The sequence below is a fragment of the Mauremys mutica genome, chromosome 1 (genome assembly GCF_020497125.1).
Source record: "Mauremys mutica isolate MM-2020 ecotype Southern chromosome 1, ASM2049712v1, whole genome shotgun sequence".
NCBI classification, from domain to species: Eukaryota; Metazoa; Chordata; order Testudines; family Geoemydidae; genus Mauremys; species Mauremys mutica.
In genome coordinates, this window is record NC_059072.1 from 245,870,965 (window position 1) to 245,883,102 (window position 12,138).

A 12,138-nucleotide genomic window follows, 5' to 3' on the forward strand; every position below is an offset into this window, starting at 1 on the left:
TAAATGACCGTGCCTTGTATGCACCATGTGGAGCTCACACTTGGAATCTTGTGATCTCAGACGCGGCAAAGTCATCGAAATATGCCGTTGACTTTTTCGGTCTGATTAACAGAATATATGCTATCTTTTCTTCGTCACCTTCACGTTGGGATATACTTCAAGAACATATGCCAATATCTGTTAAAGGGTTATCGGACACTCGTTGGGAGTCGAGAATTGATGCTGTGAAGCCATTGCGTTATCACCTTGAAGAATTGTGCAATGCTTTGTCATCTTTGCGAGAATATGCGCTCAAAAAGAGATGGCAATACAGCAACAGAAGCCGGTGCGCTTTTAGACCATGTTACTACATGGCCTTTTGTTCTGACTGTGTACACGTGGTACAATATACTTTCTCACTGATCAGGCCATATCTTCTGTTTCGTCGCGATTTGACCAACTCGTGGAGTGGTATAAGTTGTTTGGATTTCTGTACAACGCTAACAGCCTGAAGCAGTGTCACAGAGAAAATGAACTGGAGAATCACAGCAAAAATTTTGAATGAAAAATGGGAGACATTGATGCCAACGAACTCATAATGGAATTGAATCATTTTATTTATGTCATCGAGAAAGAGAGAGGGCTTGTCACGGCAAACAATTTTTTAACGTACATATACAAGAACAGCCTTCAGGAGATATATCCGAATCTTTGCATTTGCATCAGAATTCTTCTGACCACACCAGTTACTGTCGCCGGTGCTGAAAGGAGCTTCAGCAGAATGAAACTGATCAAGAATATCCTGCGCTCAACCATGACAGATGACAGGCTTTCTGCGCTTGCAGTTATCTCAATCGAAAACAAGATTGCCAGATCTCTGGACTATGACGCATTGATTAACCAATTTGCGGAGAACAAGGCTCGAAAGAAGCGCTTTGCGTAAATACGGAATACATGTACACTATAGGCGTATGTATACATAATATGAACCCTGTATATTGTATAAAATAAATACCGCATTCCAGTTTCTGCATTGTAAGGGGCCCCGGACATATGTTTGGAGGGAGCCACATTCTTTGTTGCTACAGCCCTGACTAGAGTGTATTATCCCAGAGGCAGTGTGCTTCTGGGGTCAGCCCTAGTCTACCTAGAATGTGCTATTCTCCCATTTGTGTAGGACAGCACCTGCTCATCAGACAAAGGTGACAGGATGACTGAGCTTTTCCTGAAAGGAATAGGGCCACGTGAGCTGTCCAAGAGGATTCAATCCACCTTCTTGTGGCTGCTACCTTCTGAAAGGCACACACAAACACCCAATTTTGACAGGCCCAGTACTGATCTGCTAGATTCACTTCTCTGAAAACCACCTGAGTTCCTGGGTCCAATTCTCAAGGTACGTCAGGAAATGTTCATGTTGAGCCTGTCGAGTCTATTGCTATTATGAACATAAGAACAGCCATACTGGACCAGACCAACAGTCCATCCAGCCCAGTATCCTGTCTTCCGACAGGGGCCAGTGCCAGATGATTTTAAGTTTACTTATCTGCTTTTAAATGTATTGCTGTCATTATCCAACCTTTGCTAACATTGCAACTGAAAAGATGAGTCTTTGAATCTTCCTTCACTTGCTAATAATATTCTTATTCAATTTCCATTTGATTAAAAGCATCTATCCCAGTCTCTAGGCATTTCTATGCAAAATTAATATATATACAGATAAAATCCCCACATACTATCTGTTTACAGGCACATGTCCGGCTGCAATGAAAAATAAATTGTCAAACTAAATCACAAAAAGATTGAAAATACAGGCTTCCTTCCCCCATCCCAAGAGATTACTTTCCTCTTTTATTTTTAACACAGCAGCAGATATTGAAATAGGCGTGAAATTTGGAAGGCAGATGATTAACAATAGCTAGACTGAGCAGCTTTAACAGAGAAATAATCAGATGGGGTAGGATCTTATTAATGCTCTCATAACTATTTCTTTTGATATGACCAATGTTTTACTGATTACACAATTTAAAAATCTGGTACCTGAGACTGCAAATCCTTATTTAAGCAAGACTTCCCACAATGGGTTTATTTACATCAGTAAGGTTTTGCAGGTTCCAGCTTCTTATCTCCCCAGATATAGTGTCACTCCTGAACACCTCACTAATTATTGTATCCATTTCTCTTATAAAACTTGGCTCGTGCAACGACATCATTGGCATAGTCATTGCCGGTTGTGCCAATGTCCATTTTATCATAGGTTTGGACATTTTGTAGTCCTGCATTGTAGGCAGAAATCCCTCCTGAAACAAAAAAAGGGACATTTTTAAAAACAGACTTAGAAGAAAAAATAAACAACAAATCCAGCCAGACCTGGCTTGGTTTTTTTCTAGTGTGTTAAAAAAATTAGACATTTGGTAGTGAATGATTTGCTTTATTACAGTGTAACTGATTAAAAGGGGGGAGGGATAGCTCAATGGTTTGAGCATTGGTTTGCTAAACCCAGGGTTGTGAGTTCAATCCTTGAGGGAGCCATTTAGGGATCTGGGGCAAAAATCTGTCCAGGGATTGGTCCTGCTTTAAGCAGGGGGTTGGACTAAATGACCTCAAGGTCACTTTCAACCCTTATATTCTATGAAAAGGAGGTTGTGTGAACAGTTTGCATGAATACATGAATCCAATCACAATCAGAGGACTTTTGGATTTTGACATAAATAAATGTTAGTAGGGTGGTGAACCTTCAGTATGCATTTGACTGACCACATTCAAACAGAAGCTCTCAATCTTTGAACTAGGCCTGTTCTTAATAAAATATAAGACCCAGTTACCATGTTACTTTTTGTTCAGTCCTGCAAAGAACTGCATGGGAGAAAATTAAAACATGACCTCACACTCTGTTCTTCTCCCCTTTCTGAATCTCTGCTCCATGTTGTACTGCACAATTTTGCAGTCCCCTGAAGATCTGTCTAGTTCCTATAAATGCACCTCCCACCCACACAAGTGTAAAGCTATAAGGTGAACTCTGGGACTCATTCAAAGATGCTGAAAAATTCTCATTGACTTCAAAGGCACCAGGATTTCACTCATGGTGAAGTGGTAGAGGCCCAAATGTCAATATAAACTAGATTGCGGGGGGAGGAGGGATTTATAAATATTCTCCTATATAAATGTAGTGTTGGAAACCCAGCACACAACATTGTGGTAAAGAATGGGACAAAATACTGAAACCGACTAATCTAGTTTCACTGCCCAAACTATGGGAAATTAAAAGTAGACAAACATCACCAATGGTTAAAAATTCAGATACTTAGAATATTAAGCATTTAAAAATATCAGTACCATAAGAAACTTTTAACATGATTTTTCTCCTAGAGTTTCCCTTAGCTCCTGAACTGAATGCCGTCTATACTGTACCTTTCAGCTGTTGTTCCTTTGTCCATCTGGGGAACTTTTTCTGGATTCCCTTAATCATATTAACAAGGATGCCTGTCCCCTGAAGGACATGTGCCTCACTATTCCATTTTCCAACCAATTTATGGTAGCGTTTATCAACCTAGAAGAGCCAGAAAGAACATTACTTCTCAAAAAAGATGATGTGTTTATGCTGTTCTTCCCTCTCAGCATACTCTTCACGACTTTGTCTCAATCTGTGATTGAGAAATTAATCAGTTTTTCATCTTCACTGCACTTGATGTAGTCCCAGCGCAAACACTGAGGTATTCTACATTGGACTGTGATAATGAAAAGGGGTTTATCTTAAAATGCTCCTTTTCCATTTCAAGTTGTAGTTATTAATGATATTATTTGGCTAGCACTGCTGCAATGCCTGGTGCTGCAGTATATCTGCCCTGCCCCCACTCTTCCTGCTCCAAGAAGCTTATACTATAAGGGCACAATCCAGCAAAGCTCTGTGTCTCATCCTTAAAAGTTTTAGTCCTCTACAGTATACCACTAGTATGCAAAGTACTACAAAAGTTCAAAAAGAAAACTCCCAGCACACTTAAGTGATTGCTGGATTATCACTGACAGGCTTGGCAGAAGCAGGCTGTGCTTTAAGGTGTTTGGTGAATATTTTGAATATCTATAGTTGCCACTCAGGTCTCTGTGGCATTACATTGTGGATAAAGTCCATCCTGTCATTGTGGGCCCGCCAGTTTTCACCTAGTCTCTTGCCTGAGGCTTTTCCCCAAGCAGCTGCTGCTGCTAAGAAATTGAATTTCTGGAGATCAGCAGGGGGATGGACTAAAATGGCTACCTGAAGTCTGAGCTCTGAGGGGCTAGCAAACTAATCTGCCTCCATCAACCCCTAGACCTCCTAAACTCAGCCCGAAATATGGAGCATAGCGTTGCAGAAGGTGGATTCACCCTGAAAATGTAAAAGAATACCTCAGTAAGAGTGTTTCTGGCTCACAGTGTGGAGAAACCTCTCAGATTCCAAATGAGCACATGGCAACCAAATCAGGAAGAAATGCCAAGGGCTAAAGAAAATCAAATGGCCACCAACGTGGACATTTGGGAGTTGATCTCTGAGATTAATACCATGAGAGATGATCCGACAACCAAACTTCTAGCAGTACAGAAGGAAGTTACTGCCCTGGAAGATCAAGTCACTGTCCTAGAGACTGGCCTAAGAGAAGCAAGTGAGAGAGAAACAGAGCTGCAGAGCCACATGGCACTGATGGAACAGAGAGAGAGAGAGATGATACAGAAAACAGAGCATGAAGGAACATCAGAATTAAGAGGGTGCCTGGAAATGCTGAAGGAGGACGCCCAATCCTGCATGTAAACACTTTAATTGTGCAGTTGTGAAATCTGAGCTCTCTGGAAGAGATGAAAGTGGAGAGAGCCCGTAGGACACTGCTCCCCCCAATCTGGGACTAATAGTAATAGACACAGAGATTTTACAATTAAATTTTAGCATTATCAGCAGAGAGTATTCAGAACTCGCACTCAAAGGCCTCAAGCTGCAATTTTTCCATGACATATCTGCCAGGTGGCCATCCACACATTCCTGGTATACTGGCCATTTCGGCACTTCTGGGAGTGGTGTGAGCCTGCTCCTCCTTGCGTGACCCCGCCTGTGCCTTCATGATGTGTGTGAGGTCACATCTCATGAGGGAAGGCCATTTTAAAGAGCACATGGTCCTGCCCTTGCCAGCATGACCTTGTATGCAGAATGCATGGTTCATGCTGATGCTGCATCTGCCACTAAATACTACGGTTGGTAGTGTCAGCTACTAGGATTGGACTGCTGTCTCCAACAGAGGCTGCTGCTGCAGGGCTTGCTGGCTCCTGCAGAGAGAGGCTACTCCCCTTGCAAACCCAGAACAGGAATGGTGCAGCCTGTGTGGAGCAGGGCAGGGCGTGGGTAGCTCAGTGGCAACAGCTGCTTGTTCCTTTCATTTTCCTGCACGGTGGGAGGGGAGACACAAACGTGAACTAAGTGTGGGGTCGAAGGGCAGGAGGTCAGACCACATGCTCACAATCCGCTTCTGGCCTTGTAATTTATGACCCAAAAAAATGTGCACCCCTCCTCTCCAGCCAGCTACACTGCTTAGGGCGGGGGCAGAGTCTCAGGCAGATGGGAACAGCCTGCTGGAGAGGTAGCTGGGCAGGAGACGTCTCTACCTTTCTGTAGTGCAACCTCGAATCCCACTACTTTGTACAGTCAGACAAGCTCTCTCCTCCCACTGACCTGGCGGGTAAGAACTGGTGGGTAATGACACAATCTATACTTGTTTGGAGTTATGATTTCCTAAAAATTTTGTGCAGTTTTCCTTTAGCTGCTTGGATTTGTTCTCCTTTTGAACAGTATTTGTCTCCTGCTAATAGCCCACCTTATTCGATTAGTCTCGTTAGAGTTGGTTGGGCAACACCCATTTTTTCATGTTCTCTGTATATCTTCCTACTGTATTTTCCACTGCATGCATCTGGTGAAGTGGGCATCAGCTGAAGTCGAAGTACCTTAGTTCGAAGTACTTACCCGTCCTCATGGCGCGGGATCGAAGTCCGTGGCTCCCCCGTTGACTCCGCCACCGCCGTTCGCGGTGGTGGAGTTCCGGAGTCGATGGGAGCGCGTTCGGAGTTCGATATATCGCGTCTAGATGAGACGCGATATATCGAACTCCGAGAAATCGATTGCTACCCGCCGATATGGCGGGTAGTGAAGACGTACCCTGAGAGTCCTTGGAATCATCTATAATGACAGATCAGCAAAAGATCACTTGACACAGAGAAAGCTTTCGACAGAATAGAACGTTGCAATTCCTATCCTGTGTGGACATTGGTTCCCAGTTCATTAATCAGATAATGGCTCTTTATACGAGCCCGAAAGCAGCTCTGTGAATTAATGAGGTTAAATGTCCCTCATGTGAATTACACAGAGGGACTAGGTGGGGATGTCCATTGTCTCCTTTATTTTTTGCACTGGCCATGGAGCTTTTTGCACAAAGGAAAAGGATCAGTGAATCTGTCACAGGAATAGAACTTGCAGAAACCCATCGGAAACAAGTGATGTATGCAGTCGATGTAATGTTAATTTTATCTAAACCAAAGATTTCCCTATACTTAGTTTCTAAAGAAATCTATGACTTTGGGAAAACATCTGGATTTACAGTAAATTATGCCAAATCTGAAATTTACTAGCTGTAAATTTGCCGGACTCTGATAAGTCATTCTTTCAGAAAACATTTGGGTACAAATGGGCAATAAATTCTATAAGATACCTGGGAATTCAAATATCAAACAACCCATAAGAGCTCTATGATGTAAATGTCAAGCCATCACTTCAGCAAATGAAAAAAGATGTGAAATGCTGGGGGAAGTATGCAATTTCTTGGTTGGGAAGAACAGCCACACTCAAAATGAACATTTTGCTAAGGATAGCTTTCCTGTTTCAAAATCTTTCTGTGATCATCCCAGATAAAACCCTAGCAGGAAAACAGAGGATGTTGTTGCACTTTATATGGAATGAGAAAAGATCAAGAATAAGGGCAGATACTTTGTACAGACCCACTGAACAGGGTGGACGAGCTGTTCCAAATAGTCTGATACTATCAAGCCAGACAACTCAAAGCAGTAGTGGACTGGAGGGTGCACTAACCCTGCCAAACATTGGGTCTTTATTGGGCAAGAAAATTGTGGCAGTGTAAACATCGCTAGGTCACCACAGATTAACAAAAAAAACAAAAAAAACCCCACACCCTCCAGAAATTATACATATGCTTGATTAAAGGCTACTCTATGCCTTTGGGATGGTACTAGAAATAAGGTAAATTATTTTCCCTCACCAAAACACCCCTTGTGAATAATCCAGATCGTAATCCAACTCACAAACCAATGAGCTTTAAAGATTGGGAGAGCCATGGGATACATATGGTTGGGCAGCTATTCAGTAAAGAGACTTTTACTAACCTATTTAGAGATCAAAACTAGCATTAACAGGCCCATTCTCCCATGGTACCAGTACATTCAAGTTAGGCATTATGTTTTCAGCTTTCTAAGAAGCTGTTTTATACAGCAAGATAACTCTAATAGAAGCAATCACAACTTGTCAATTATAAAACAAAAAATTATAACTAATCAATATCGATCTTCGTACCCAACTTTCTTGACAAAAAAACCCCACCTGTATATGACACAGGGGGAAAGGATCTGTATAGACAAATAACCCCAGAGGAATGGGGTTAGAGAGACTGAGAGACAGAGAAGTGTTGGAGAAACAGATTGAAAGAGGAGATTTTTATAGATAGAGGATAAGCATTGGAGAAACTGTGGTAAAAGAGATTTTATACACATATGGTCATTAGATAGTATTGAGATACAATTTGTAACCAAATATCACGACTGGTTCTATATTTATTTCCAAATGATCCTTTGGGAACCCTCCTGGGCCTTCCTAGCAGAACTAGTTACACAAAAGGAAATGAAAATTAATCTCTCATCTGCTAGTAGATGCTGAGTTACTGATACCTCTTAGTGGAGAAAAAAAACAGTGCCGTTCTCAAGGAATGGTTCAAAAATATGGGAGGTTGTTGTGCAAATATAATGCATCTGTTATGTACCCAGCCAAAGAAACTGAGGACAAATAGATACTCAGATGTTTAGTTACCATATATTCAACACTCACAGTACATTTACGGTACCTGAAACAAAAGCAGCACAGCTGTCCAAAGTTTTTTGAATATTACAATTTGATAGGCATTCCTGGTCTGTTCAATACATGCAATCAGAGATTCCATTCAGTTTAATAAAATCACTAAAAATTACATCATAGGTGTAAAGAGGCAATGTGGTAAAAAAATCGAGAGATCTGATGACTGTATTACTGCATAATGTCTCTTTAAACAGAAGCTTGCGACTTTAAGGACTGTTGTTTTGTTTCTGATATTTACACAGCAGCGATTTGTAAACCTGTTAATACTTCCTAAATAAATAAATATTAAAAACAAGACATGGAGTTTCTAGGTGGAAGGGTAAAATGGTTGGCCTCTTTAGGGACTTCTTTTAAACCAATGGAGTTAACTGATGTTCAAACTGCAGCATAAGAAGCAGCCTCTATACTGCCACGTCTGACATGTGCCAGTGCAATGTGCTGCTGCCTCAGCAATAGTTCGTTTCCTAGTGGTGTGCCAACTATCAATTTCAGCCTGAGCTGCACTACTGAGAAATGCAGTTGGCTCCCTGCTAAACACTCAGCTATCTACTTATTCTTAGTTTATTGATAATTACTGACCTGCATCAAACCAAATCCATTTCCACGATCACCCCAGCCATCCTTTAGAGCCTTTCCAGCATGTGACTCTCGAGAGATGATACCAGCAATCACAGCTGGATCCACACATTTTTTTCTTCCAGCGTTCTTAATGATGGTTTTATAATTGTTCATAGTACCTAAGTCTCTCTCTGCAATTGTTGTTGAAGCACGAACTCCTGTAGTAAGTGGAAAAGTAGAGATGTTTTCTTAATAATTTTAATATCAACAAGAGATTTCCTAAGCACAGAGCTCTGCTCTGCCATCTGATAGCCCTTCTGTGAGTTATGTGCATTGTGAATTTTGCATTATGAATTTTAACAATGTGCCAAGGCAAAAAATAAAATAAAAAATGTGCCTTGAAATAATGTGTAAAATCTGGATTTACTTCGTAGGCCCCAAGATGAAGGGAAATGGGCTTGCTGAGGAGGTGGAGGGGGAGAGCAGGGCTGCCCAGAGGGGGGGGCAAAGGGGGCAATTTGCCCCGGGCCCCGGGCTCCGCAGGGGCCCCCAAGAGAACAGCGGAGGCTCCCGCCTCCGTCCCGCTCCTGGAGCCTCAGCGCATCAAGCGGCGTGTCTCCGGCGGGGCCCCTGAGCCCCGCTCCGAACCGCGTGGGGAGGGGGCGGGGCTGGGAGCTCCGGGCTGAGCTCAGCTCCCTCCGCTGGGCCCGGAGCTCCCAGCCCCGCCCCCTCCCCACGCGGCTCTGAGCGGGACGGAGCTCAGGCCCCGCCGGCCACACGCTGCGGCTGTTCCGGCGAGGCGCTGAGACTGCGGGTGAGGAGGGAGCCGGGGGTAAGAGGCTGAGGCCGGGGCGGGGGGGAAGCGGGACCCGCCGCCGAATCGCAGCCCGGGGTCTTCGGCGGCGGGGGGGCCTTCCGTTCCGGGACCCGCCGCCGAAGTGCCCCAAAGACCCGCGGCGGGGCCGCACTTCAGCGGCGGGTCCCGCTTCGGCGGTAATTCGGCGGCGGCGGGGGGCGGGTGCCCCGGGCCCCCGGGCCCCCGGAATCCTCTGGGCGGCCCTGGGGGAGAGTGCTTAGACTCTGAAGAGAAGTCAGCTGCAACCCGTTGCTCTCTGAATTATGCAGGAGTGATGTTGACAGGAGCTAAGAGGAGTCACATTTACCCCTCTATGGCCAGAAGGACAGGACTGTAATATCTGAAGTTGAGAAGGGGATTCAAAATGGTGGGATTCTTAGGGACAGATGCAGAAGACTTAATGGGAATGGGAAGCTGTAATTTGAGAGAGTTCCCAATAGTTGCATTTTCCTCTCAGTTTCTTTTGGAGTCTCAGCACCATTTCATGCTACATTAGGAGGGAATCTCAATCCTACTCAACGTGGGAGGCATTAAGTCCAATTTTGTTTGTAGAATAAAAGAATAAGAAGCTCCTTCGATGTTGATGTTGATCTGATGTGCCTATAGCTGGTATAAAATAGTGAGTACTAAACTAGAATCTGGGAGTCAGGAATTCCTAAGTACTAATCCCAGCTTTGCCATTGACTTGTTGAGCAGCCTTGAGAGATTCAGTTGGGCCAAATTTTAATAAGTGACTGTTCAGTTTGGGTGTTCCAAACAGAGACAACGGAGGTCTTTTTTTTGAGGGTTTGGAGTACTCGCAGATCCTGATAACTTTAATTAGAGATGCTTGTGTGAGCACTTCTGGAAATCAGACCCTAAATGTCTGAAGTTGGGCACCTAAAAAAATCAGAAGCCACTTGCGAAAAAATTGGCTGTCACCTTTCTGGGCCAAAATCATTTGTAGTATAACTGCACTGAAGCCAGTGGAGTTACACCAAAATTTTATTAAATCCTCCTCTCTGTTTTAGTTTCCTCATCTGTGAAATGAGGACAATAGTATTTAAACCTCATAACAGTCCTATTGGCTAATCAATTAATGCTTGTAAAGTACTTTGAAGGTGTAAAGTACTATGGATCATTGTGATGAAATATAGCAACAGAACGGCAGAATTATACTCACCACAGTAGGATAAGCGTTCTGCTCTTGCAGTTCTACAGGAAGCCCCAGTGGTATCAACCTTATTTATGTCACCATAGCATCCAGTCTGACTCTCAGAAGTACCTGACCAATTAAATGGAGAGATTTTACATTAAGAACCTTTTGTGAATATAAGTAAAACTAAAAGAATTCAAAGTCATGAACCAGACTCAGCTCCACTCTCAGATGGGTTCCATTTCATAGGTTTTTTTGGAAGGGGTAATTTATTATTATTTTTTTTTATTTCTCTTGGACAGGAGGACTTGCTAGCCAGAAGTCATTGCCTCTGTGAAGGAAAGTCCTATGAAAACTGGTCTATATTTTAATTTGGCTCTAAAAGAGGCAACACATGAAAACCTCTTGTCCTCTATATCAAGTGCCCCTCACTGAGACCACCCTATTGCCACTTCTTGCAAGAGTCATCCTTGATCCTAGGAGCCAAATTAGTCTGAAATAGTTTATCTTGTTGCTCTTGAACCAAAAACCAAACTCATTCTTCCACATACAGCAGCTGTCTGAGTCCCCTGAGGAAAGGCAGGAACAGTTTTTATTTTTGGAGTCCTGGGACTCATCCTCAGTTGTTTAGACACACAAGAGATAAGAAGCCCAACCTTTCCTCCCGAGGTCTATGGCCTTTGCCCTATATTATACTGTGGGGAACTGGTTCTTTGGTTGGCCATAGAGGTATTTTGCCTTTTTTCTTTTGGACTACTTTAACCCCACATGCCAGAGGGTAGAAGAGGCATTGCCAGAGGGCTGTACCCCAAGTCTGCAGCCAAGGCCACAGTCAAGCTGCTGTCGAGAGAAGGATGTCCAGGATGAGAGAGGGGCTCCCCTCATCCCCAGGGGATGCCAAGGGGGTAAAACCTATCACACACCCCATCCCCACAAATATATTTTTACATTCTTGCTTTGGCAGTGAGCTAAGTGAAATAGAAATAGACCCCAGACTCACCAATGAGGGTAGCAAGGCCCATAATCATCAGTGTTAGTAGCATGGGGATGGTTCTTCTCAAGCACCCAAGAGAGTCGGAAATAAAGTCTGCAAAGGAATGAAAGTATCTAAATGTACAGTGCTACTGTGAAGAAGTACTGTTGTCTGACCTTTTAGAGGTTACTAATGATTGTAATGATGGCCAATTGATCTAACTGCAATAAGGTTATTTTCCCCAGAATCCGGCTACAGAACTAAAACTATGGAGTTTCATATCTTGCGGGGAGCCTCAGGGTAGAAGGCAGGGACACCCACACTGAGGTCCAAGTAAAGCCTTTGATACCTTTATTATTATAAGGAACAAAGCCAGAAAAGATCCCAATCACATGAAAAGATAGCCCCAATACTCTATTATCTCTATCTGTGGTATCATTTTACATAAGCCCTTAGAAGTGCATACTCACACCGTTCCTTAAGGACCT

At 43.3% G+C, this 12,138-nt stretch overlaps 1 protein-coding gene across 1 annotated transcript in view; it reads right to left on the bottom strand.

The window, feature by feature from the left end:
• LOC123351881 (lysozyme g-like) overlaps nucleotides 1-11,758 on the bottom strand; it is a 32,133-nt gene extending 20,375 nt beyond the window's left edge. Inside the window, exon 1 of the mRNA XM_044991564.1 lies at nucleotides 11,678-11,758. Within this exon, the coding sequence (XP_044847499.1) occupies nucleotides 11,678-11,720 (43 nt within the window). The 5' untranslated portion in view covers nucleotides 11,721-11,758. The remainder of the gene's footprint in view (nucleotides 1-11,677) is intronic.
• Nucleotides 11,759-12,138: the final 380 nt, after the last annotated feature.